Source organism: Heloderma suspectum, chromosome 15 (genome assembly GCF_057233095.1).
Source record: "Heloderma suspectum isolate Gila_16-S chromosome 15, 16-S_ref, whole genome shotgun sequence".
In the NCBI taxonomy this organism is placed as follows: domain Eukaryota; kingdom Metazoa; phylum Chordata; class Lepidosauria; order Squamata; family Helodermatidae; genus Heloderma; species Heloderma suspectum.
The window spans coordinates 15992243-16018121 of NC_139472.1; the positions used below are offsets into that span (position 1 = coordinate 15992243).

At 44.7% G+C, this 25879-nt stretch overlaps 1 protein-coding gene across 8 annotated transcripts in view; it reads left to right on the plus strand.

Moving 5' to 3' along the window:
• Nucleotides 1-25879, plus strand: part of VPS13D (vacuolar protein sorting 13 homolog D) — a 210812-nt gene that overhangs the window by 11672 nt on the left and 173261 nt on the right. For all 8 annotated transcript variants that reach the window (XR_014785992.1, XM_084821541.1, XM_084821543.1 and 5 more), the window contains exons 5-17: nucleotides 40-120; nucleotides 1509-1625; nucleotides 2308-2412; nucleotides 2505-2675; nucleotides 4088-4188; nucleotides 7888-8056; nucleotides 10208-10300; nucleotides 12005-12203; nucleotides 14443-14622; nucleotides 16577-16707; nucleotides 16982-17054; nucleotides 21249-21416; nucleotides 23237-23367. Coding sequence is in view for 7 of the 8 variants with exons in the window: in XM_084821541.1 (XP_084677667.1) it covers nucleotides 40-120; nucleotides 1509-1625; nucleotides 2308-2412; nucleotides 2505-2675; nucleotides 4088-4188; nucleotides 7888-8056; nucleotides 10208-10300; nucleotides 12005-12203; nucleotides 14443-14622; nucleotides 16577-16707; nucleotides 16982-17054; nucleotides 21249-21416; nucleotides 23237-23367 (1719 nt within the window). In the remaining variant the exon portion in view is untranslated. The remainder of the gene's footprint in view (nucleotides 1-39; nucleotides 121-1508; nucleotides 1626-2307; nucleotides 2413-2504; nucleotides 2676-4087; nucleotides 4189-7887; nucleotides 8057-10207; nucleotides 10301-12004; nucleotides 12204-14442; nucleotides 14623-16576; nucleotides 16708-16981; nucleotides 17055-21248; nucleotides 21417-23236; nucleotides 23368-25879) is intronic.

Here is a 25879-nt window from a genome sequence, read left to right on the forward strand (position 1 = left end):
TTCGCACTCAAGACGAAAGCCTTTCCTCTCTCTTTTCAGAAAGAACGGGAACAGGTAGCAGAATCTTACTGGTATTCAGTGACCGCATCTATCGTTGCAAGGATTGTAGAGAACATTGAGGTAAGCTGGATGGACCGACGGTCTTCCCCCTTGTTTTCTAAGATTTTATTTATACCCCCCTCCTTCCCATCCCCATCTTAACTAATTGTGAGCAAAGAACCTTCTTCCCCTTTGAATCCGTTCTCAAGTTACTGTAGCAAGAGCAAGCTGTTGGAGAGGAATCTTTCTGAGCAGGCATGGGTGTATTTCTGGCCGATCATTTGCATTTATTTATTTATTTCTATACCGCCCAATAACCGAAGCTCTCTGGGCAGTTCACAAAAATTAAAACCAAAAAGCACACCATAAAACAATATAGAATATTAAAAGCATTAAACCCACAATATAACAATACAACCAGAATAAAACCTAGCAGCAATGCAGAGATTTAAAATACAGATTTAAAACAGCAAAGCTAGAAGACTAGAAAGCTAAAATCTTAAAATCCCTGGGAAAATAGAAAGGTCTTCATCTGGCACCGGAAGGATTACAACGTACGTGCCCGGCGAACCTCTCTAGGGAGCTCATTCCACAGCCGGGGTGCCACAGCAGAAAAAGGTCTCCTCCTAGTAGCTACCTGCCTCACTTCCTTTGGCAGGGGCTCACGGAGAAGGACCGCTTCTTTATGGAATACACCTTCATAAAGATCTTTCAACTCCTGTTTCTGTTTATGTACACCAGTGACTACCGTGAATTTAGAGACAGTCACATTCCTTTGTGGCTAAATGCTACATTTCTAGAAGGTGGATGAAGCTGGTGTGCTAAAGGAAAAATGGAAGGGTAGGAAGGCTGGATAGAATAATTCTAGGAGGCAGAGAAGAATGCTACGCAAACAGGAATCCTTAATTCCGTTTGCTATGGCTAATGTGTCACCAGCCTTTCTTCAGGCATTGTAACTTAGGACTACACAGGGATTGCCTCTGTAGTTGTGCTGTGCTTTAGAGGTGCTGGAAGCATTTCAGAAGCCCCCTGTAACTGTGGGGGTGATCCCAGACCCCATTTCCAGTTCTGTGCTAGAGAGGAGGGCTGGGGCCTGTAGTACTGGGCATTAGGAAGCTTGGAATATCTGTGGACCCCTGCACTCAGTGGGGACTTCAGTGTTCATTCATTTGGAGAGCTACGTAGGTGATCTTGGCGGTTCTTTTGGACCAAGAGGAAGACATTACAGTATCAAATCAGGGGAGAACAGTGAAGAATTTTGCTACTGAGAATGCTAGATGTAATGTGGGCTGACGCCATACATATGAAACTAGTAATATTTGGTGATTAACCCACAGTTCTCAAATAAGATCATATTCTGCCCATGTGGGTTAATATTTTAAATCATTTCTTGATGATCTGTTTGACGTGGTAACTTGTTTCAGGCAGACTAAAGAGAACCCCCGCTTCTCACTTTCCCCCCTCTTCAGTTAAATATTCAAGATGTCCACCTGAGGTTCGAGGATGGCGTCACAAATCCTTCACAACCATTTGCCTTCGGAGTCTGTATAAAAAATGTATCGGTGCAAAATGCTGTAAATGAACCAGTGAGTAAATATGCACAAAAGAATTGCACCAGCTATGATTTGTGTTGTGGTGTGTTAAAGGGTATGTGTGTGTGTTGGAAGGAAGGGTGGGGCGTATTTCAAATGTCAGCCATTTACATAGATGCAATCTTGAGTGGAGAAGGATTGAATTCAAGTGGAAGGGGTATGAGTTCTAGGAAAGGTTGTTATCTTAGGTTGGAGTGGGCTACTGAGCTGGGACAGGGAGGTGTTAAAAGAGGATTTTCCCCTGAGTTTAGATGTACTAGATATCCCTTAGGTTGTGGGATTGTTGTTTTTTCCCCCCACTTTTCCTTGTAGTGAGTGATTTTGTTCACGCTGTTTGCTTTGCGGGGACCTTGTATAGTAGATCTTGTGCCTGATCTCTGGCATGGTGTGATCTGGGTTCGTTGGAGAGTGAGAGTGTGTGTGTGTGACTGACACACAGGCTCATCTGCCTTAAAGTGTGGGGTTAGACCTGATGATACTGTGGTTCCTTCCAACTCCATTGGTATTCTAGTAGCTGGGCTTGTCTGGTGTTACTCTGTGCGTGTGTGTGTGTGTGTGTGACACAGAGAGAGAGGTTTCTGGTCTCATAGTGCTTAAATGGAGTGACGTGTGCTGATTATTTAATGCAGTGTGTTGTGTTTGCATTGCGGTCCAGTGCAGTTTTTCTTGTTTTAAGGTGGAGGAGCTAATGAAGAAAAAGCAGCTGGATATTGCTGACTTCAGCATCTATTGGGACACTGACTGTGCCTTATTGGGAGACTTGCCCCCTGGGGAGCTGCAGGTATGAGCAGCTGTGTGTGTGTGTGTGTGGGGTATGCTCGTGTGCAAGAAATGATGTTTGTTTATAGGAATTAACGTGGTTATGATTTTCAGGAAGCAATGGATAAAAGCATGGAGAGCCGCCACCATAACTATATCATGGAGCCCGTGTGTACCTCCGCTCTTCTCAAGAGAAACTGTTCCAAAGAGCCCTTAAGATCGCGGAATACTCCACGGCTTGAGTTTGATATCCAGTTGGAGACAATACCGCTGAAACTTTCCCAGGTAAAAGCTGCTTAGGGCACAATCCTGTGGAGATGGGCGGCCGCCTCCGAACTCAGAGGCGACCACCCATCCAGTGCAGGGCAGGAGAAGTACAGAGGGGATCGTTCTCTCTGCGCTCCTCCTGCCCTGCATTTTTGGCTAGTTTCGGCTATCTAGCCACAGGAAGGCCGAGCAGGGGAGGAGGCTGCTGTACGACACAATGGATGTGTTGTACCGACATTTCCGCCCTCCCCACCCCGGAACATCCTCCAAGAACGCCCCTTTTTGGTGACTCCATGCTCCTCTTGTGAGCACGGAGGATGGGGCTGTTCCACGCTGCCCCCGAGGCAGTGCAGAAGTGGGAGGAGGTTGGTTCCCGGAAAACCAGATATCCTATGGCCATCTAGCCCCTGACTTGCAGCCATAGGATTGCTCCCTATGCAATCCAATGAAGAATTCAATCCTTCAATCATAGGATTGAAGGAGCACTCACACACGGGTTTAATATAGTTAGTGTGTGTGTATTTATGTATGTACAATACTTGCTGGCAAACATACACAGACCAAATATGCTTGGGTCAGAGCTGAATGTCATAACAAACAACTGATAGAACTTTAATATTAGCAAAATTCCAAATGCAGAGTATTCCCATAGGGCACTGTTTTTCCCCCCTGCCCACACATGCACATTTCTCCACATTCTGTTGTATAATGCCATATACAACAGAATATATGTTGTATGTAACATTCTCTTGTATAATGCCATGTACAACAGAATCCCCACTAGAAACCTACGTTCAAAAATGTGGCTGTTCAGTTCAAAACAATTGTGCAATCCAGTCCTCCTGTTCTTATAGTCCTACAGATTGCCAGATCGCAATAAGACTAGGTCTGGATCCACCCCTATATGTCCCTAGGCCTTTGTGGGCTGACAGTTCATGAACATTTTATAGCCCCTTAGCAGCTAAGCTAATGGCTCAAGAGGGCTCATTTAAAACACCAAAAAGCCAGTGTTCTCACAGCCAGTAGCAACATGGTCTTTTAAAATCGCAGCCTGTTGTCTGAAAGAACAGAAGGCCAAGGAAGATAAGCCCAGAAACACAGGACTCTGTAGAACAAAACTCATCATTGCAGTTCCTTTTGTCTCATTTATCCAACTTTGGGAATAAATTATCAAAGCCACTCATTTTCTGCAAATTTACACATTCCTGGCTTTGATTTGAACCCACATTTGTGTCTCTACGGCCAAGCTAGGTACCCTGAACAATTATCCAGAGCTGGCTTTGCCTTTTCATGTGTACATGTGTGTACACATTTCCCCACCAAATATACTTATTACTTATTAATGGCATATGCAACACACTAAAGTTCTACTGTTCAGCAATTAATATCAGCATTGTTTTTAACCACTGCCCACTGCTTTATTCACACAGACGCAATACCAACAAATAATGGACTTTTTGAAAGAACTGGATCGGAAAGAGCGACAGCTCAAATTCAGAAGATGGAAGCCAAAGGCCTCAGTAACTGAAAAGTATGAACTCTGTTTTCTTGACCAAATACTACATTCACGTCCCAATCCCAAAGCATGTAATGGTGTGCTGTTGTTACCGTTGACCTAAGAATGCATATTTGAGTTGCTGTTTTATTTTGTGCTTAAGTGTACGTTGTATTGAATGTTGCTCATACTTCAGAACTAAAATTTGGGGATGATGTGATACCTGCGCAAAGAAACCAAAGTAGGGTTTTTTCGTTTGCGCAAAGTGTCAAGAAACCAAAGTACGGTTTTTTCGTTTGCGCAAAGTGTCAAGAAACCAAAGTACGGTTTTTTCGTTTGCGCAAAGTGTCAAGAAACCAAAGTACGGTTTTTTCGTTTGCGCAAAGTGTCAAGAAACCAAAGTAGGGTTTTTTCGTTTGCGCAAAGTGTTAAGAAACCAAAGTAGGGTTTTTTCGTTTGCGCAGTTGTACTGTTACCTTACAAACCCTGTAGGCAGCATGCTACTTATTTCTGATTCACGGCCCATGCAACATTCATGAAGAAAAAGTAGAATTGAACAATTGGGGACATACAAATACTACGTTAAATCCCCAGCTCCTAAGAGTAATGCTCCTGTTCAGGGTTCTAGCCAGAGGAGCCTTATAGTGGTGGTCCTCCAACTGCAGAAGGAGCTCCCACCTGAGGCCCCCCTGGCACCGACACTGTCATATTTTCGGTGCCAGCTAAGGACCACCCTCTGCTCCCAGACATTTAATGGTATATGATGAGGCCTCTATGTGTGCTGTTTTTGAACAGGTCTTTTAGGAAAATATTTACTGAAATTACTTTTAGCCGTTTACATTGCTTTAATGTTTCTGTGTTTCAAATTTTAGTCTGTTTTTATTATGTGCTTTTGTAATGCTGGTACATTTTATACATTGTTGTAAGCTGCCCAAAGAGCTTTGGCTATGGGGCCGTATAGAAATAAATTACATAATAATAATAATTCAGGGCCTCACAGAGAGGAAACGTCTTTGGGGCGGGGAGAGAAAAAGGACACTTCCCTCTTTTCCACTCTCCTGAAACCTTCCCTCACTGTCCTATATATATCATGCTAAATCCCTTGAGCTGGAGATGTATAATGGGGGTGCTGCAGGTAGTTCTGGAGGATGGGAAAGGGAGAAGGCAATTTCATTCCCACTTCCTCCTAAAGTCTTAAGCTTTGCTGAATATGGGGTGATAAAGGGAATGTTCACCCTAAAATTATGATCTGCCTGCCTTGCAGGGTTCTTGGAGCTTTGGCACCAGCCTTGGAAATTCCCCTTCTCTTTCTGTAAGCCAGGAGGAGAGCAGGGGAATCTGTTGGACTTTGTGCCCAGTCTTGAAAACAAAATTTTGCCTTGCATTCCATGGTGAAGGGGCTTCCCCCTCCTTTCAGCTTTTCCCAGTTTTTATGTTCGTGTTCATTCTTTTTTCTCTGTGCCAGTTACCCACTCTTTGGGCTGGATGTCCCTGAGTTGTTGTTGTGTCCCTGTGTGTGTTTTAATTTTGTTGGATTTATTTGTTTTGGTGTCCATAAACTCTGTGTCATTTTCCTTCCCATCCTCCCTCCTTCCAATCCTTTCCTTCTCATTGCTCACTTGTCCTGGATAGTTCTAAAGCAGCATCTACTAGCTCCTTTTTGAGATTTGGAATCAATAAGGCTTTGGTAACTGCCATGTTGGGCTATGTTCACATTTGCCTCCCTACACACACACAAATGCACACACACTCACACTCTCACACACTTTTGAAGGAAACTTAGGAGTTTAATACTTCTGCACAGCTTCGTGTTCTCCTGAGCATGTAACAATTCCTGTTTTCTTTGATTTTGCCTACAAGCTGTTGGCACAGAACACCTAGATTCAGCATTAGAGTGATGATCAGAATTTGTTTTTTCCGTCCTGGAGTGATTTGATTGAGATTCCTCTTTAAGGATCCATGAACAATACTTTATTTATGGTCCTATATGTATTGATCTTCCCCCAAGGAGCTCAGGGGATGACTTTGGGTCAGTCACAGCTACATGGCTGAGTGGGGATTTGAACCCAGGCCTGTCCAGTCTATCACGTGAACCACTTCTGCAGCCTGGTGCCCTCCAGATGTTTTGGGCTTCCCATCAGCCCCAGCTATCATAGCCAACGGTCAGGAACAGAGATGTAAAATTGCTGGAACTTTTGAAGCCATGGAAACCCCCTGTTTATTTTCCTGTTTTTTTCCAGCAAAAAACAGATTTTGGGAAAAATTGAAATATAAGCAATACTTATTCTTTTAGCACTCTTTACAGATCTAAAGTCACTTTGTTGCTTTAGGATAACCTTCCCTCAACTGTTTCCCTGAAGATATTTCAGACTTCAGCTTCAGGCAGGACAGCCAGTGGTCAGGAATGCTGGGCATTGTAGTCCAAAACATCTGTTGGGCACCAGGTTATGTTCCTAAAGTTATATTACATATGACTTGGTTTGCTCATAAAATTATCTTTATATCTGAAAACTTTTTAATGTACCAAACATGATAATTTTATGAGCAATACATAACACATTTTAGGTTCCTAGTTTATGTCTGACCAGAGGGAACTTCAGCAAGTAGTCCATGAAGCATCTGAAGCAGGAAGAACAAGAGGCCGAGGAAGACAAGCCCAGAAACACAGGCCCCTGTAGAACAAAACTCAAACTGTTGAGAATGTACATTATCTTCCATATGGTGACTCTACTCACATGTTGGGAAACTGAGCATGATTTGGAGCATCCCAAAATGTATTTCATTAAAAGATAGATTGGTTCAATAATTTTAATAAGGAATAGAAGAAATAACTATGCTGGGAATCTTACAGAGAGAAGTAAAAAAAAAAAAATCCCCCATGGCTTCATTATTTCCAGACATTTTACATCTCTAGTCCTTCTATAAAAGTCTTCTTATATAGTTTTTACAAATTACTTGGAGGTGGGGGGAGTAAAAGCTGGGTAGCAGTATATGAATTGTTGTTGTTGTTGTTCAGTCGTTAAGTTGTGTCCGACTCTTTGTGACCCCATGGACCACAGCACGCCAGGCTTTCCTGTCCTCCGCTCTCTCCTGGAGTGTGCTCAAGTTGATGTTCATTGCATCGGTGATGCTATCTAGCCATCTCATCCTCTGCTGTCCCCTTCTCCTTTTGCCTTCAATCTTTCCCAGCATCAGGGTCTTTTCCAGTGACTTTTCTCTTCTCATTAGGTGGCCAAAATATTTGAGCTTCAGCTTCAGTATCTGTCCTTCCAATGAGCAGTCAGGGTTGATTTCCTTTAGGATTGACTGATTGGACCTCTTTGCAGTCCAGGGAATGCTAAAAGAAAATATTTCATAATCCAAAGCCATTCGATTTGTCCAATTTTCTGGGAACTGTTTTTTTTTTCTTGAATTTTTCTGGGTTTTTTTCCCCCGGGCCTTCACATCTCTATGCAGGAATGCTGGAAGTTGTAGTCCAAAACATCTGGAGGGTACCAGATTGGAATAGACTGTGCTACACAATGCTGCCTCTTTTTTTTTAAATCACAAGTGCGGATGAGAGGTGCATAATGGCATTATGTCAACATTCCCTGACAAGTAGACGCAGCATGCTAGTGAGCACCCTGGTTGAAACCATTACAGGACTTAGGGGTACGGTAGTCCTCACCTTTTCAGATTGTTCCTTAACCTGGGTGCGATTGCTAAGTGGAAATGCATTTCTTTGGAATGTTTCAGCTGCCGAGAATGGTGGCTTTTTGCTCTGAATGCGCACCTTGCCGAGATCAGAGAGCAGAAGGAACGTTCTTCCTGGAAATTTGTATTGCATCGGGCCCAAGATGCTGTGTCTTACACAGATCTGTATTACAAGAAGCTGGGAGACGTGCAGCTTTCTGATGAGGAACAGGTACTGGAAATGGCAGGGGCTATACCTACCATCATGTTCAGGTGGTGATAAACCTGTTGAGCTGCATTTGAAACTGTAGACTTTTGGTCGTGGGGGTGGGTGTTACATTTCTAATATTTTCTGTTTTGTTGAAAACTGGCTTTTGGGCTTATCCTTGTTTGAGACATATTTGTTACCTTGTTGGGGTAAAGTACTCGGTCATACGTGATGCAGCACCAAACGCTTGCAAATGAACACTTTTTCTACTGAAGTAGTGTTCTCAGAGGGACCAAAACGTTCCCTGACACCCTCCCCTGAGTTACCTTGCTTGCAGCCTGATTGGCCGCTCATTTAGGCTCACTTTTAAAACAACGTCTTTCTAACTTTCTATGTTGCTGGGATTATAGTCAATTATACTTTGGCTACATTATTATCGTTTAGTAGATTTATATCCTGCTTTTTGGCTACACTCCTTAAAGCAGCCCACAATGTTCACAAACATAGAGTAGATATACCAAGAACCACACCCTTAAAATGAAAGCAAAATAAAAGTAACCAGCTTCGCCCAGAGAGGAGCTAGCATTTTATGTTCTTTTCCTCCAGGGCAGTTGATGTTGAATGCCCCTATGGTGGTGAAAGAGCAGTCCATTTAGAACAGAAGGAAACATCTGGTGTTACCTTCTGCTGCCTCCCTCTCTCTTCAGTTCCTTAACACAGGGCAGTTGGTGTTAGATGGCCCTGTGTCCAGGGAGGAGACATGGTGATGTTGTAAAACCAATTCAGAGTGAGGACAGTGTTTCCCGTCCTCACTCAGAATTGACTTCATGAGCGGGCTCTATGGCTAAATTGCAAAGGTAGGAACACTTTTCACATCTCGTGAAAGGAGACGTGCTCTTCCCCAAATTTCAGTTCAGCCTTAATTATAGCTCTCTGCAGTTTGGGAACATTTGTTAGGGATTATTTATTTATTTATTATTTACAATACTTATATACCATTCCACATCAAAGTGGTGAACAATAAAGTAAAAGAATAAAACACTTGAGTTAAAAGAGATAAAACGTTTTTTAAAAAAGAAAAATCCCAATAAGGTGGAATTTAGTAAACCGTGGCCGGTCAAGAAAGGAAGGCCTCTCGAAATAACATCTTCAGGAGGCGCTGGAAGAAACACAGTGTTGGCGCCTGCCTGATCTCTAAAAGCAGGGAATTCCACAGGAAGGGGGCCACCACACTGAAGGCTCTTTTCCTGGTGGACTCCAGTCAGGCCATGGGTCCATGTGGAGCCACCAGGAGTATGCCCTCTGATGACCTCGGTGACCGGGCAGGTTGGTAAAGAAGGAGGCTCGCTCTCTGGTATCCTGGTCCCAAGTTGTTTAGGGCTTCGTACACTAGTTCCATTGCCTTAAACCTGGCCCAGTAGAGAATAGGCAGCCAGTGCAGTTCCCTCAGCAAAGGAGTTAACAGGGCAGCTCCCGACAACAGCCAAGCCACACGCATTGTGTGCGTGTGGTGCTCTGGCCTGACCGGTTCTTGCCATCCCTTGCCCCATTGTGTACTGTTAGCATTGGCCCAGTTTTGACCTAACATTTCTCAGGTTTATTATGCTGAGGTATGCATGAGCCTTTGGCTTGTGGCTGCTTCTCCTTCCCTGCTCCCATCTTAGTGTGTTGCAATTGAAGGCTTCCTGGATTAACCATAATTTCCCATTATGTCGAAGTGGAGAACTCTCAGAGTCTGAAACCACTGTTTGAAGTTTGTTTCAGGTCCTGGTAACCATCACCAAAGAGGGAAGGGGTGGTGCACACAGATGCAAGGTTCGATCAAGCAGAGATACATGACATTCAAACTAGGCTGTTACATAATTCATGTCAGATTGGGTCACTTGGTGTTGTGATTTCCAGGGTTGAGTCTTGTAGTTTCTAAATTTAGGTTAAAGGCATAATCCTATGCATGTTTAGACAGAAAAACAGTCCTACAACTCTCAGAATTCCCTAGATAGCATGGCTGGCTGGAGAGTACTGGGAGTTGTAGGATTTTTTCTGTCTAAATATGTATAGGATTGCACCCTAAGCTTATTTTCAGGAACTGACATTCTATGTGAAAGCGGGGTAGGGGTGGGGAGTCTTCCTCTGAGTATTCTTAATAATTTCCCAACGTTTCCTTTTCACGTGTAGGAAGAGATGGACCGCATTGAGGATGAACAAACGTTTGAGGAGCTGAAAATCCTACGTGAGATTGTTTACAACAGATCCCGTGAACTGGCCGAGGTGAGAGATCTTAAGAAATGTGATATTTAGTAGCTCCTATGACTTTGGAGCTGTTAATGACAAAAAGGACAAATAATAAAACATAAATTAAAAAATGGGACAGCCTACATGGATATGACGTAGAGTTGTGATTTACGCACATGAAATAACATCGAAATTAGTGATTTGATTTTTTTTAAGTAAAATGTTTGAATCTCATTTCTGCAGTGAAGTTTTCAGTGTGATATACGAGACAGGGGTAATGCCAGTACGCAGAGTGCATAAACACACTCATACGCAAATATATATATATATATATATATATATAGACATACAAACATGCGCACGCGTATACACACACACGTTAGAGATGTACAGATTTTGTTAAATCTGTTCCATCTTTTTTTTCATGGATTGTCAGGTGTCTTTCGTTCCACCGTCCACTCATTGGCGGAGTTGTTTTTTTCTGTTAGGGATGTATGGCAATTTTGTCCCTGTTTACAGATGCACACTTTTGCAAATGTGCAGTTTAGCACACACACCCCCCCCCAGTAAAAAATCAGTCCACAAGACCATGCAACTTGGAAAAAGTCAGTGTGCTGCATAATCTACATGTTCAAAATTCATAGAAATTTAAACTCATTTGAATCTGTTACGGATTTCTCTGACATCCCATACGTCCCTAACAGAAAAGAACAACTCCGCCAATGAGTGGACGGTGGAACGAAAGACACCTGACAATCCATGAAAAAGAAGATGGAATTGAATGGATGGATGAATATGTATGTGTGTGTGTGTGTGTGTGTGTATATATATATATATATATATTTTCATTCATTCATTCATTCATTCACACACACACACACACACACACACACATTTTTATATATAATAGCCAAACTAAGAATAGCAGCAAGTTGTGGCTGCTTATGTTAATAACATACTGAGCTCATAATGAAAATCTTAGGATTGCTTGTGTTCAGGATGTACCTGAAAGGTTGTCCCAGAAGAGAAGGCCGGGATCTCTTCTCGATCATCCCAGAGTGCAGGACCCAGAATCATGGGCTCAAGTGACAGGAAGCCAGATTCCAGTTGAACATCAGGAAAGACATCCTGACTGTTAGAGCAATATGGCAATGGAACCCATTCCCTAGGGAGGCGGTGGGCTCCCCCACACTGGAGGCATTCAAGATGAGGCTGGACAGCCATCTGTCAGGGATGCTCTGACTTGGATTCCTGCACTGAGCAGGGGGTTGGACTCGATGGTTTTGTAGGCCCCTTCCAACCCCACTATTCTATGATTCTGTGCCAGCCAATGAGTCATGCCTTTATTTACAAGCTTCACATTTTTCTTTTCCACATTCCATGGCTACTAAGCATCCCCAGTCCTCATTGGACTGTGTGTTTGTTTTTCCCCCTCACTCTTTTTTCTTAGACTTTTTTTTGTGTACTTCCACAAACTTTGAGGTCCTGCTGCTTATGCGAATGCATCCCCATTTTCTCAGTAATCGTGTTGTGGGTCCATTTCTGTCAGTACTCACCGCCTGAGTTTGCTATTCAAGGGAGTGATAGCGCGTTCAGACAGAGCTGGGATAATACATGTTGTCTAATGCATTCGTTGCGGGCATACGCTATCAGTATCACAGTAATAGTTAGATTAAAGGGCGGGGAGCAGCACCTTTTTAATCTTCAATCTCTGTTCATACGTTTGCTTATTTTACACAGAGCATTAAGGAGCCCTTATCTGATGCTTTTGAGAGAAGGTCTGAAACTGAACTGGGAGCCTGCCGCAGCAGCAGCAGTCCTGGAATGCTTCAGTACCTCCAGTCCTGGTTTCCTGGGTGGGGGGGCTGGTATGGCGATTCACAGGAAGCGTTGGAAACAGACAGTTTTGAAGGACAATGGAGGCCCGAAGATGTCACTGGTATGGGAAAACTTACTTTGATTCTCTAGACGAATGTCATGTTGCCACATGGACCCTGCAGAATGAGATGTTAAATACGTTGTGCTGACATATTTATTGAAGGGGTTCTGTTTTCTTACCATAAGAGATCTTTTCTTCTTAGGAAAGCTCCTTCAGTGAAGACAAAACTCCTCGAGCCTCTCTCAGGCTTAGAAATGCAAAGCAAAGACAGGTGGCTTATCTGTCTGAGCTCATCCTGGGTTTGGGAACAGCGATAAGGGGCCAGACCTGATGAGCTGGTTGCGTGTTACAAAGGCCCTTTAAACAGTCAGCTTATTGAAGAACAAATGCACCTTGGCTCTTCGGATGTGCAGGATACGCACAGCTTCCTTGAAGGAAGCAGCAGTGTACTAGGGTGACTTGAAACATCAATGTGTTTCAAGTCAATGATGTTTCAATGTGACTTGAAACATCAAAGGGCAAGTGCAGCTCAGATTTCACCGCAGCTACGGCGACCAACGTTACGGTGGTTTATCCTTGTTTATGACAGAGGTGGGGAGCTTTTTTTCCTGTTGAGAGTTGCATTCCTTCAAGGGTAATCTGCTTGGGGCCGCAAGCCTGAGGTGGGTGGGACTGAAGCCCGTGGTGGAGCCCAAACTGTGTGTGTGTTTGCGTGTGGGGGGGTACCCCTCTCTCTCTCTCTTTCTCTCTCTCTCTCTCTCTCTCTCTCTCTGTGTCTCTCCCCCCCCCCCCACAGTTTCTTCCTCTGTCTCCCTCTTACTCCCTACCCAGCATGCTACTGGAGAAAGAAAAGATTGCTCTTTCCAGAGGTCTCAACTTGCAGAGGACTTTTGATACTAGTCTGAGGGCTGCAGGTTGCTCATGTCAGGTTTATGACCTTTTGATCCTGTTCTTCCTCCAAAGAGCTCAGGGCAGCATACGACTGTTCAGAAAATTCAGCTGCTCTGGAAAGCTGCGGCCAGACTGTTGACCAGTTACAGGGAGCATGTGATTCCCTTGTTACAACAGCTTCACTGACTTCCAGTCAGTTTCCAGCACAATACAATGTTCTAGTTATGACCTATCAAGTCCTATATGGCTTGGGACCAGGCTTCCTGAAAGACCCCCTGCTCCCATAGAGCTTTCCCTAGTCTTAAGATCTTCTAAAAAGACTCTTCTTTCGAGACTGCTGCCTTCAGAGGTGCATTAGGTGGCGATGTGAGGGAGGGCCTTCTCGGTGGCTGCTCCCAGCTGTGGAACTCTCTACCAAGGGAGGCTAAGTTTGCTCCCTCTCTGCTGTCCTTCTGCCAGCAAGTAAAGACCGCTTCATTCAAGGCCTTTGGCGTGTAAGCGGGTCTGTTGGGTTGGATGCTGTTTTTATTCTGTTGCTGCTGTGTTCTTACTGTATTTTAATGCATTGTTTTATTATTGTTGTAGGCAAGTTGTATTGATGATTGTAAGTCACCTTGAGCGCCAGTTTTCTGGGCAGAAAGGCAGGGTACAAATCAAATCATCCTCACAACAATCTTGTGAAGTAGGTGAGGCTGAGAAACAGTGACTGGCCCAAGATGACCTGGGGAATGTCATGGCTGTGCGGGGACTGGAATCCGGGTTTTCCCAACCCTGATTCAGCAGTCGAACTCAGCTTTCCCCAGTCTGCTGGGGGGATTGTAGTCTAGCATATCTGTAGGGCACCAGTTTGGGGAAGGCTGCTCTAACCACTATACCACACTGGCTCCCAGTTTCATACACATATCATATTTCAGTTTTGTGCTGGCCTGGAGTTGGGCAGCCTCAACGCTGGTGGTGTGTCTGATCGCTTTCGTTACAGACCGATTATTACCTGGTCAGGATTAGGCTCTCATTAGCTTTAAGCATCCTTAGGGGTTGAGGACCTTGTAGAATGAGCCACCCCTAGCAAGTAATGCATCATCTTGGCTTCCAGAAAGCTCTTGGAGACGTTTCTGCTGATTCTACAGGTTCTCTTGCTTCTGGCCTTGTTAAGGCCGGAGATAGTGAGCTGAGGTCTGCAAATAAGGACCAAGCATAGGAACGTCTTGTGTTCCTTTAAAAGAAAAAAAGAAGCTATGCTCCTTTAAAAATGTCACCTTACAAATTCTGTACTAAAACCCAACGTATTGTCCTGCATTTTGAAAGTAATAAAGTGTTAAATGGGCACCATCCGTAGTTAAGTTTGGCGGAATTCACAAGTGCTCATATATGTTTTTTCAACCGCTGCTGTTCTCTCTCGTTGAACTAGGCGCTGATGAACTTTTTGATCCAACAGCTGATGTCTCTGACATAAATACCTTCACAAAGAGGGATCACATCTTTGCAAAGTTAAATCTCCAGCTGCAAGGCGGCTCTGTCACCTTGCTGCACGCAGAGAAGAAGGGTCTGCAGGCCAGTGAAAGGGCTTTCATACAGCTGGAATTTTCAGGTACGGGGTGGGTGTGGGATTCCTCTTGTTCCTACAAGGGCTTTGCTGCTTTAGCCATCTAACCACGTTTGACTGCCGCCACTGCACAGCAGCATCCGTGAGATTTACAGTTTGGTGAGATTTACATGAGCTCCTTGGAATAGGCATCCTCTCAGACAATGGGCTCATCCAGACGATCAGTGGGGGAAACAGTGCAGCGTCGGAAGTTTCCTGCTCCTGGGATTATCCTAATTACCTGTGCCACATCGCAGGTTGCCGTGTTGTCTGAACCGAGCGCGTGGCATGAGTGTAGTACATTTTCACCCACCCTGCAACCCATACCACAAGCTGTGGGTTGTAGGGTGTGTGCAAATGTACTACGCTCACGCCGCTTGCTGGGTTCGGATGACACGGCGACCCGCGATGTGGAGTGGGTCATTAGGGTAATCCCAATTGCGCGACCGGCGCATGGGAAACAACTGACGCTGCGTTGTTTCCCCTGCTGATCATCCGAACCCAGACAGTAAGTAAATGAGGATGGTGTATAAAGCCCAGCTGGGCTCCCTACTCCACAAAAGCTTATGCCATAATAAATTCACTAGTATTTAAGGTGTCACCAGACTCTTGGTTCTTTCCGCTTTACACAGACATCCCTAGCAATCCCTCAGGGGTTCTCCTGCCCTATGTGCTAGCATTTCTCCTGCCATATGTGCTAGCCCTATGTGCTAGTATTTCCCCCCATCTGTGTGGATTACGTCTGTGGTAGACGGGGGCCCAAAACAGACCCACAGTTGTTGGTAAAGCCCAGGTACCATCAGTTTATGAATACCTCTGTAATAACCAACCAAAAGGTCACAACGTTGTCTTGAGTTCTCCAGAACTCTTCCATAGGAAACCAAATTGGGAGGGGGGCTGTTGTTCAACATCCAGCCTGATGAAGAGTTCTAGAGAATTTGAGAGCTTGTGTGTAACTTTGTGGCATTTTGATGGGTTTTAATAGCAGCATGAACATACTGTGGGGTTTGGGCGTGTGTGCGGGGGTGTTCATGGACTGATATGGCTTATCTACATTCCCCACCCCCTACCTCACTTATTAGGATTGCTTTACCCAGTGGAAAATATGAAAAAAAAAAAAGTTTCATTTGTTTAGAAGGAACATCTGTCTGTTTAGAAGGAGGGTTTGCTAATCACCTGTTGTTACAGAAATGACATGTAAACCAGACTTGTACTTAAGTGCTAGCCTGGTAGCCGTGAGCAACAAGGAACTGCATGTGGGTGAGTGTGCCCAGAGTAGAAACCAAGTAGTCTGCCAGACAAGGAAAGCCCCCTCCTCGGCACCCAGCATCTCAGGCGTGGACCAATGAAGTAGATCATCCCCCCGCCCGACCCCCAGTTATTTAGAAGGCTCCCCCCGGTATGTGCACTTGGAGCAACATGATTTGCATGTTAGGTAAATAAGCTGTAAGACTCAGGCTCATGTGGGGAAGCTTTATTAATGCCTGGATGCGGTGGTGGTGGTGGTGATTAAAAAAAGGTTTCTGCTTTTCATTAAAAACAAATCCAAAGTACGTGTACAAAAGTAAGCAGTTTAAAATACATGACCAGTTAATATAAATTAAAGTCAGGAAGATTAGCCAATCCCAAAGGCTCCTTGGGGGGCTCCTTTGAGAAGAGAACAAAGAGCGGAGCATGCAGACCTGTTGGAAGACAGCAAACCTTGGGGCCGCCACAGCAAAGGCCCTGCTTCTTCTGGAGTCCCGTCTGGTCTCCACACAAGGTGGAATTTGAAGCAAGGCTTCATGTGTAGATCTTAACTGCTGTGAGGGCACATACAGGATGGCCAGGAAGGAGAAAGGAGCCACATTTGTACCACTTGAGACTCATTGATAGTCCTTTGGCACCAAAGGCTTCAGAACAATGAAGTGTCAGTTTTGACATGAGCCTAAGACTGGGCTTTGCGTGTTTTATTTTCCAGGAGTAACCATCTTAGCAGAAACTCTCCCTCGCAGGAATTCCTCCCTTTTCAAGGTTCAGCTTGGTAGCCTCTTCCTACGAGATTTAGCGACAGAAGGAACCATATTTCCTGTCCTCGTCTTCCCTAATCCAGTATGTTGAATCGCGCTGATACACATGACTTCAGTTTTAAAGAAATGTTATATTATGTCAATTAAAAACCAGTTTTCTGTTAAAGTGAGTTTGTGAGGGAAGATTAACCACATGCTGCATCGCATATCTGCTACAGCAACATAAATTGGGGGAATGGCTGGCTCTCTCCTACAGTGAGCAGAATTGCAACAAAATGGAGGAGGGTCGCTAAAATAAATAAATAAATAAATAAATAATGACATGCATTACAGGTAATTATTTCTGTTCTCATCAGCAAAAAGAAGTTGGCGGTGCCTCTTCCATTGGTCTCCGAACGTTCTCTTCAGACACGAGTAACCAGAGCACTGGTAATATTTTAATTTTTTTTAGCTGCAATTAAAGTGCACCTATTCATGGATACCAGTTCCTAAAAATATATGAAATCTTCAAGCCCTTGAAGGTTGACGTCAGGAGAAGCGTCGTGATGTGCTGACAGTGGTGTACATACGCAGTTTGCAGGGTGTTGGAGTAGTAGCTAAACAGCTGGATTCAGTTTCCCAAATCTCTGTTTTAGTCCTTACTATATGAGATGCTCCCTCATACATAGACAGGGTCTTCATTTTTAAAGCAGCTCAGCGTAAGAGGCCCAGCTTTGACCATCGCTGAACTCCTACAGGGATTTGGTATTTCACAGAATTGGCCAGCTGCGTGGTGCATCAGAGACTGTCTAGTCCAGCCTGGCCCAACCTGGTGTCCTCCAGATGTTTGGGACTACAACTCTGATCATCACTAACCATTGGCCATGCTGGTGGGGGCAGATGGGGTTTTGAGTCCAAAACAGCTGGCAGGCCCCAGGTTGGGTAAGGCTGGTAGTCCAGCTGCAAAACGGAGTAGTAACTTGACTGCCATTTATCAGTAGAACAGGGCTGCCTTTGAGCCAACAGGCAGTAGGGAGAAACATCTCTGGAAAATATGCTTTTAAGAAATAGAATGTATCTAATAGGATCTAACCTAATAGGATGTACCTAATAGGATCTAAGGGCCGCAGTGGCTTAGTGGTTAAGACGCTGAACTGCAGACTGGAAGGTCGGCAGGTCAGCAGTTTGAGACCCGAGTGCTGCGTGACGGAGTGAGCTCCCGTCTTCAGTCCCAGCTCCTGCCAACCTAGCAGTTCGAAAGCAAGAAATTGCAAGTAGATAAATAGGTACCGCCTCGACGGGAAAGGTAACAGCGTTCCGTGCACCTCGGTGTTCAGTCATGCCGGCCACATGACCACGGAAGCATCTTTGGACAGCGCTGGCTCTTCGGCTTAGAAACGGGGATGAGCACCACACCCTAGAGTCGGACACGACTGGTTGGGGACACCTTTACCTTTTTTACCTTTAATAGGATCTAACCTAATGTACCTAATAGGATCTAACTGGATTTTTATTATTTAAATGTGGCAATTTGTGGAGTAATACAAGTCGACGAAAAAAGGCAGGTCCTTGCCTTGAGCAGCTTACAATCTAAATTTTGACAGAGGGGAAGGCAACCATTGGGTGGGAAGAGAATGGCATCACTAGTGAATAGGGAGGAATTTGAAAAGGTAACCAAGGGTAACAAGTGCTTTGTTTCAGCAGAGGATAGGGAGTGAGGTTTAAGCCAAAAGTCCCATGGGTGTGATCAGTTTCAATGATGGATTTGATGGATGAGAGAAAAGTAGCGATGTGTAGGTGTTCTGGAACTGAGTTCTAAACACTGGGCAGCAAGGTGGGGCCATTTAAAGAGATCAGGAGACCTTTGTGGGTGGCTGAGGTTGGTAGAGTGAAGTGCATGAACAGGGACACAGGGACTGTGGGAAGAAGGGCAGGGCGGGAGGAAGCTACAGAGGCCTTTAAAAGTGCCTTATGCCTCTAGGACACACTTGTTTGCAGGGATGTTCTATAGAAATGAAAGGGACTGCCAAGCATATGGATCTAACCTAAAGAAGAAGAAAAAAATAGCACGTTTAAATTCCATTGAAAAGAACTCCACAGACAGCGATGCATGCAACTTGTGGCCCTCCAGATGTTTTAGCTTATCTCTCACTATTGGCAACGCTGGCAATGGCTGATGGGAGTTGTAGGCCAAAACATCTGGAGGGCTACAGGTTGCCCACCCCTAGCTTAAGAGCTCAATTGTGGTGAGAAACCCTAGTGTTCTTTGGTTTGCTGTGTCTGTGATATGTTGTCTTGGCTCTCTGGAAGAATGGCTGTTGTAAACCTTTTGTTGCTTTACCTTTTCTTACATTTTGGAGAACTGCTAGAGTCGTGCACTGCGCTGATTCACATTTGCACGCCTCTTTTCAACAACACTTTGGGAAGCTAGTCCACCTGTGGGTAAGCCAGGGAAGCACATGCCTCATTCTCACAGCATATGATAGCAAAGACGGGCATGTCCTACAAATGTAACATAAAGTGGAAAAGGGCAGCAAATGAAACTCATACCTAAAATCAAGAGAAATACCCCAAAATGATTGGGTTGCCAAAAATAGAAGAGGGAATCCATTTTCTCTTCGCTAAAATAGCTTCACTACCCATTTTTGTTAAGACCCTTTATATGATCTTGGAAGCTAAGCAGGGTCAGCCCTGGTTAGTACTTGGATGAGAGACTGCCTGGGAATCAGGCTTCCTGCATTGAGCAGGGGTTTGGGCTCGAGGGTCTTGTAGGCTCTTTCCCACCCTATGATTCTATGATGTTGAGCAAAGGGCTGGATGCACCTGATCTTGTCTCTGATCTTGGAGGCTAAGCAGGGTCAGCCCTGGTTAGTATTTGGATAGGAGACTGCCTGGGAATCAGGCTTCCTGCATGGAGCAGGGGGTTGGACTCGATGGTCATGTAGGCCCCTTCCCACCCTATGATTCTATGATGTTGAGCAAAGGGCTGGATGCACCTGATCTTGTCTCTGATCTTGGAGGCTAAGCAGGGTCAGCCCTGGTTAGTATTTGGATAGGAGACCGCCTGGGAATCAGGCTTCCTGCATGGAGCAGGGGGTTGGACTCGAGGGTCTTGTAGGCCCCTTCCCACCCTATGATTCTATGATGTTGAGCAAAGGGCTGGATGCACCTGATCTTGTCTCTGATCTTGGAGGCTAAGCAGGGTCAGCCCTGGTTAGTATTTGGATAGGAGACTGCCTGGGAATCAGGCTTCCTGCATGGAGCAGGGGGTTGGACTCGAGGGTCATGTAGGCCCCTTCCCACCCTATGATTCTATGATGTTGAGCAAAGGGCTGGATGCACCTGATCTTGTCTCTGATCTTGGAGGCTAAGCAGGGTCAGCCCTGGTTAGTATTTGGATAGGAGACCGCCTGGGAATCAGGCTTCCTGCATGGAGCAGGGGGTTGGACTCGAGGGTCTTGTAGGCCCCTTCCCACCCTATGATTCTATGATGTTGAGCAAAGGGCTGGATGCACCTGATCTTGTCTCTGATCTTGGAGGCTAAGCAGGGTCAGCCCTGGTTAGTATTTGGATAGGAGACTGCCTGGGAATCAGGCTTCCTGCATGGAGCAGGGGGTTGGACTCGAGGGTCATGTAGGCCCCTTCCCACCCTATGATTCTATGATGTTGAGCAAAGGGCTGGATGCACCTGATCTTGTCTCTGATCTTGGAAGCTAAGCAGGGTCAGCCCTGGTTAGTATTTGGATAGGAGACTGCCTGGGAATCAGGCTTCCTGCATGGAGCAGGGGGTTGGACTCGAGGGTCTTGTAGGCCCCTTCCCACCCTATGATTCTATGATGTTGAGCAAAGGGCTGGATGCACCTGATCTTGTCTCTGATCTTGGAGGCTAAGCAGGGTCAGCCCTGGTTAGTATTTGGATAGGAGACTGCCTGGGAATCAGGCTTCCTGCATGGAGCAGGGGGTTGGACTCGAGGGTCTTGTAGGCCCCTTCCCACCCTATGATTCTATGATGTTGAGCAAAGGGCTGGATGCACCTGATCTTGTCTCTGATCTTGGAGGCTAAGCAGGGTCAGCCCTGGTTAGTATTTGGATAGGAGACCGCCTGGGAATCAGGCTTCCTGCACTGAGCAGGGGGTTGGACTCGAGGGTCTTGTAGGCCCCTTCCCACCCTATGATTCTATGATGTTGAGCAAAGGGCTGGATGCACCTGATCTTGTCTCTGATCTTGGAGGCTAAGCAGGGTCAGCCCTGGTTAGTATTTGGATAGGAGACCGCCTGGGAATCAGGCTTCCTGCATGGAGCAGGGGGTTGGACTCGAGGGTCTTGTAGGCCCCTTCCCACCCTATGATTCTATGACATTGAGCAAAGGGCTGGATGCACCTGGTCTCATCTCTGGTCTCGGAAGCTAAGCAGGGTCTTGTAGGCCCCTTCCCACCCTATGATTCCATGTGCCATGATACCGCAAACCAAGTGAAGCAACTTCACGTAAGGATTGGCTTTAAAAAGGATCAGTTAAAGTGTATAGATGTTTTATTAATGGGTCCTTTTATCGCTCAAGCTGGTTACGTTTTTCCCCTTTAATGGAGCTCTGTGCATGTCAGTGACACTATTTGCTGGTGTTTGCTCTGCTCTGCCTTGATTCAGCTGATCCTGTGGTTCCAGTGTTTGAGATGCTGTATGAGCGAAACCCAGTTCGAGGCAATTTTGAGCGCCGCCTTGAAGTCAGCACCCAACCTCTGAATATTATTTACAATCCGCAAGCTATTAAGAAAGTAGCTGATTTCTTCTACAAGGGAAGAGTTCATTCCTCAGGTTAACCTTTCTGCTTACTTACATATATATGTTTACATTTCTTTACTTTCCTTGTTTTATTTCTTCATGCTTGCCACTGTAAAGTAACAATAATTCCTTGCAGTGCACATGGGCCAGAAAGAGTTCAGTATGTGTTCTTTATAGTTAAGCTATGAAATTATTTGCTGTGTGGTGATAGCTATTAGCTTAGGTAGCTTTAAAAAGGGATTAGATGCTCAATCCACTGCAGAAAATGAATGTATCACAGTAGTTCTTTTCTTAGCTGTATGTCATACGTTGAGTTCACAGACATTATCTCCTTTCTCCTAATTTTAACAACAACAGAAAAAAGAGACTCAACCATCTCAAAGTTCAAAATCCACATAGATAGATAGATAGATAGATAGATAGATAGATAGATAGATAGATAGATAGAACTTTATTATGGTCAAAGACCAGCCCAAAATACATACATAGATATAATTTTTCTCTATTTCTTGTACAAATTCTATAAAAGGTTTCCATTCTAATTTAGTTGTTGTTGTTCAGTCGTTCAGTCGTGTCCGACTCTTCGTGACCCCATGGACCACACAGCACGCCAGGCCTTCCTGTCCTGCGCTCTCTCCCGGAGCGTGCTCAAGTTCATATTCATTGCATCGGTGATGCTATCTAGCCATCTCATCCTCTGCCGTCCCCTTCTCCTTTTGCCCTCAGTCTTCCCCAGCATCAGGGTCTTTTCCAGGGAGTTTTCTCTTTGCATTGTTGTTCAGTCGTTCAGTCGTGTCCGACTCTTCGTGACCCCATGGACCACACAGCACGCCAGGCCTTCCTGTCCTGCGCTCTCTCCCGGAGCGTGCTCAAGTTCATATTCATTGCATCGGTGATGCTATCTAGCCATCTCATCCTCTGCCGTCCCCTTCTCCTTTTGCCCTCAGTCTTCCCCAGCATCAGGGTCTTTTCCAGGGAGTTTTCTCTTCGCATTGTTGTTCAGTCGTTCAGTCGTGTCCGACTCTTCGTGACCCCATGGACCAGAGCACGCCAGGCCTTCCTGTCCTGCGCTCTCTCCCGGAGCGTGCTCAAGTTCATATTCATTGCATCGGTGATGCTATCTAGCCATCTCATCCTCTCCCATCCCCTTCTCCTTTTGCCATCATTAGTTGTTGACCCTTCTTTAATTATAATAGTAAGTTTTGCCATCTCTGCCAGTTCCATCATTTTCATAATCCACTCGCTCACAGTTGGTATGGTTTCATTCTCCCACTTTTGTGCATACAATAACCTTGCAGCCGTTGTCATGTAGAGAAAGAGGGTTCCCCCCTTCTCTTTTACATGTTTATCTGTTAGTCCCAGTAAAAAAGTTTCTGGCTTTAGTTCTATAGTAGTCTTTAATATTCTTTGAGCTAAAGACTGTATTCGTTTCCAAAATATTTTAGCTTTTTTACAAGTCCACCATAAATGATAAAACGTTCCCTCTTGGTCTTTTCTTCTGGCTTCAATTTTAAGTTCATAAAAGAGGCAAAAGTAACTGTTTATATCCTCCTTTTTGTTCTGAATATCAACATAAGTCCAGTAACTGTTACTTTTCTATCTGGTCCAGTGACTTGTAAACAAAACATTGCATGTAACCCTCCTTGGGAGATTGCAGTATGATAAAGTTTATGATATTGCCCTGTTTTTCTCCCCACTTTATCTCAACCTGTGTTTTTATCTTATTTTATCTCATGTATTCTATGTGTAATTTTATGTGTTTTTATGTGTTTTTTGTGTTTTTATCTGCTATGCTGGTCATTGATCATAGCAATAAATGATAGTTGCATCAACCTCTGTGTCCCTTGGTGCAGGTTTTGGATGTCAGTCAGAACTAGAGCTGAGAGTGGCTGAAGCTGCTAGAAGACAGTACAACAAACTCAAAATGCAGACGAAAGCTGAAATCAGGCAAACCATCGATCGCTTGCTTGTAGGGGATTTCATTGTAAGTGAATTGGAAAGAATGGTGGCTTGTTTCTTTTGCTTTGCACCAGATGATATGATAATAGCTTAATGTAATGCCAACCCTTCAATTGAAAGGGGAAGGACCAGTGCGCTTGACATTGGTGGCACAAAATGGGTAGATGCTATTAAAAACACACACACACACACCCCGAAATGTTAAATATTGTAGAAGTTGCTGAAATTATCTGATAGTTAGGGGCACGTTGCCCAGGAAAGGGGAAAAGAATGTTGGCAGTTGATGTGGAGGTAGCGGGGGAGAAGAAAGAGCTGGAAGGAGGAAGCCATGGCTGACAGAGAAGGAAGCTAAAGAAAGTCTTCATGAGTCAAAGAAGAAAAAAGATGAAGAAGTCGAGAATAAGCACCCGAGACAGCAGAAGACCAAGAGTATAAGATTTTTGACAGAGAAAGAAGCTGTTACTGTTAACAGAAGGAAGTTTCTGTTCCTGCAACAACCAGAGATCTGTGCTGTGTGTCAGGCCTGACTGAGGCGAAAGGGGTGACTTTTAGGGGTTTGTGTTTTCTGAAGGGATACCTCCGTAGGTTTGGGGTTAGGAAAGACAGATCTGCAACACTGTGGAATACTGCTTCTTGAAACTGTATTTAGTTTATTCTGCACTTGTTTATTCTGGTACCAATGTTATATGTATTGACTTCCCTTTCTTTATTACCTGTATTCTGCACTTCGCTTTACCTTTATTTTATACATTTCTGTTAATCTTGCCTGTTTAGATCTAATTACATTTCTAGGAACCTGAGGTCTGCTACAATATATTAAGAGCGCAATCCTAGGCCTGTTGAGACAGAAAGAAGTCCTACAACTCCCAGCATTCCCCAGCCAGCATAGGACTTTTTTCTGTCTAAACAAGCATAGGATTGAGCCCTAAAAGTATGTTATGGAAAAGTCAGGTAGGGTTTTGTAAACTACAGTTGATCCAGAATGTAGCTGCCAGGGCTCTGGTATGAGCAAGGTGGTCAGCTCATATTACACCAATCTTATATCAGTTACACTGGCTATCAGTCAGTTTCTGGGCTCAATTTAAATTTCTGTTACTGACCTTTAAAGTTCTTAACTGAGTCCTACGCCATTAATCTGTAGGATCATTTATGCCCATACGGAGCTAGCCAAGCTCTAAGATTGGTTTTAGAAACCCAGCTGTCTGGCCCATCATTAATTAAAATCAGATTGATGGCTACCAGGGACAGAGAGCCTTTTCAGAGAGCCTACTTGATGTTTACCATTGTTTTTACTTAAATTGTGAGCTGCCTTGGTAAGATTTACCTTGAAAGGCAGGGCATCAATGATAAAATAAAAGTCCTCACAAATCTATCATTTAGGCAGGGCATCAGTGGCAGGGCATCAGGGCATCAAAGGCAGGGCATCAGTGATAAAATAAAAGTCCTCACAAATCTATCATTTAGGCAGGGTATCAGTGGCAGGGCATCAGGGCATCAAAGGCAGGGCATCAGTGATAAAATAAAAGTCCTCACAAATCTATCATTTAGGGTGTCGGTAAATCTGAATAAAGGTGAAACTTACTAAAAACTATAGATTTTAAAAATCTTTCTTCCAGTTTACAGCCTAAGGCTGCAGCCTGCACAGCTTATTAGGGAGTAGCCCCACTGAACACAGTGAGCAGGTTTGCACGATCAAACAGCCCACCGGCGCTTGTTTATGCCACGGTGGGCCGTAGCTAATGCCGGTGCATGCAGGTGTCCATTTTGAATATTCACTGCCCAGCCTCAACTTCTTGTGTCATACGAACCCCGGCAGTGTGGGTTGCGCAAGGGTTAAAGAACCCTTGCATAACCCATGGCCTGTTCTAGGTTTATGCCCAGGTTGTTTTAACTCTCACACAACACCCACTGCCTGGGTTCAAATGACCTGACAAGCCGTGGCTGAGTGGTGAATATTCAAATCCTGCCTGGCACGAGCTGTGGCCCACTGTGGCATAAATACAGAAGCCACTGTGGGCTATTTTGATCATGCGACCCGGGTTAGTGGGACTCAGTTCCAAGTGAACATGGATGGGATTGCAGTGTAAGTCATGCTTCCCTAAATCAAACCAGCAGCATGCTGCTCTTAGCAATGGTATACACCGTGCATGGTGCAAAAAGTGCATGCGCAGTAGTTAGTGTGTTGGAGTAGGACTAGTGAAATTCAGGTTCAAATCCCCACTCAGACATGAAACTCTCTAGGCGACGTTGGGACAATCATTATGTCTCACCCTAACCTACCTCTCAGGGTTGTTATGAGGATAAAATAGTTTAGCAGAGAACCATGTATGCGGCCTTGGAGAAGGGCGGAGTACACATGTAATTAATAGTGCACTGACTGTTGAACGTGCTTTGTCTGTTTTGAGAAGCCGTGTGCTAAAACAGTTTTCTTTTTTAAAAAACGGACAGAATAGGAACCTAACTGTGCACTCATATGCATGCAATCCTATGAGTTAAATGGGACTTATCCCCAGTCAGTGTAGAGGATTACAGCCCAG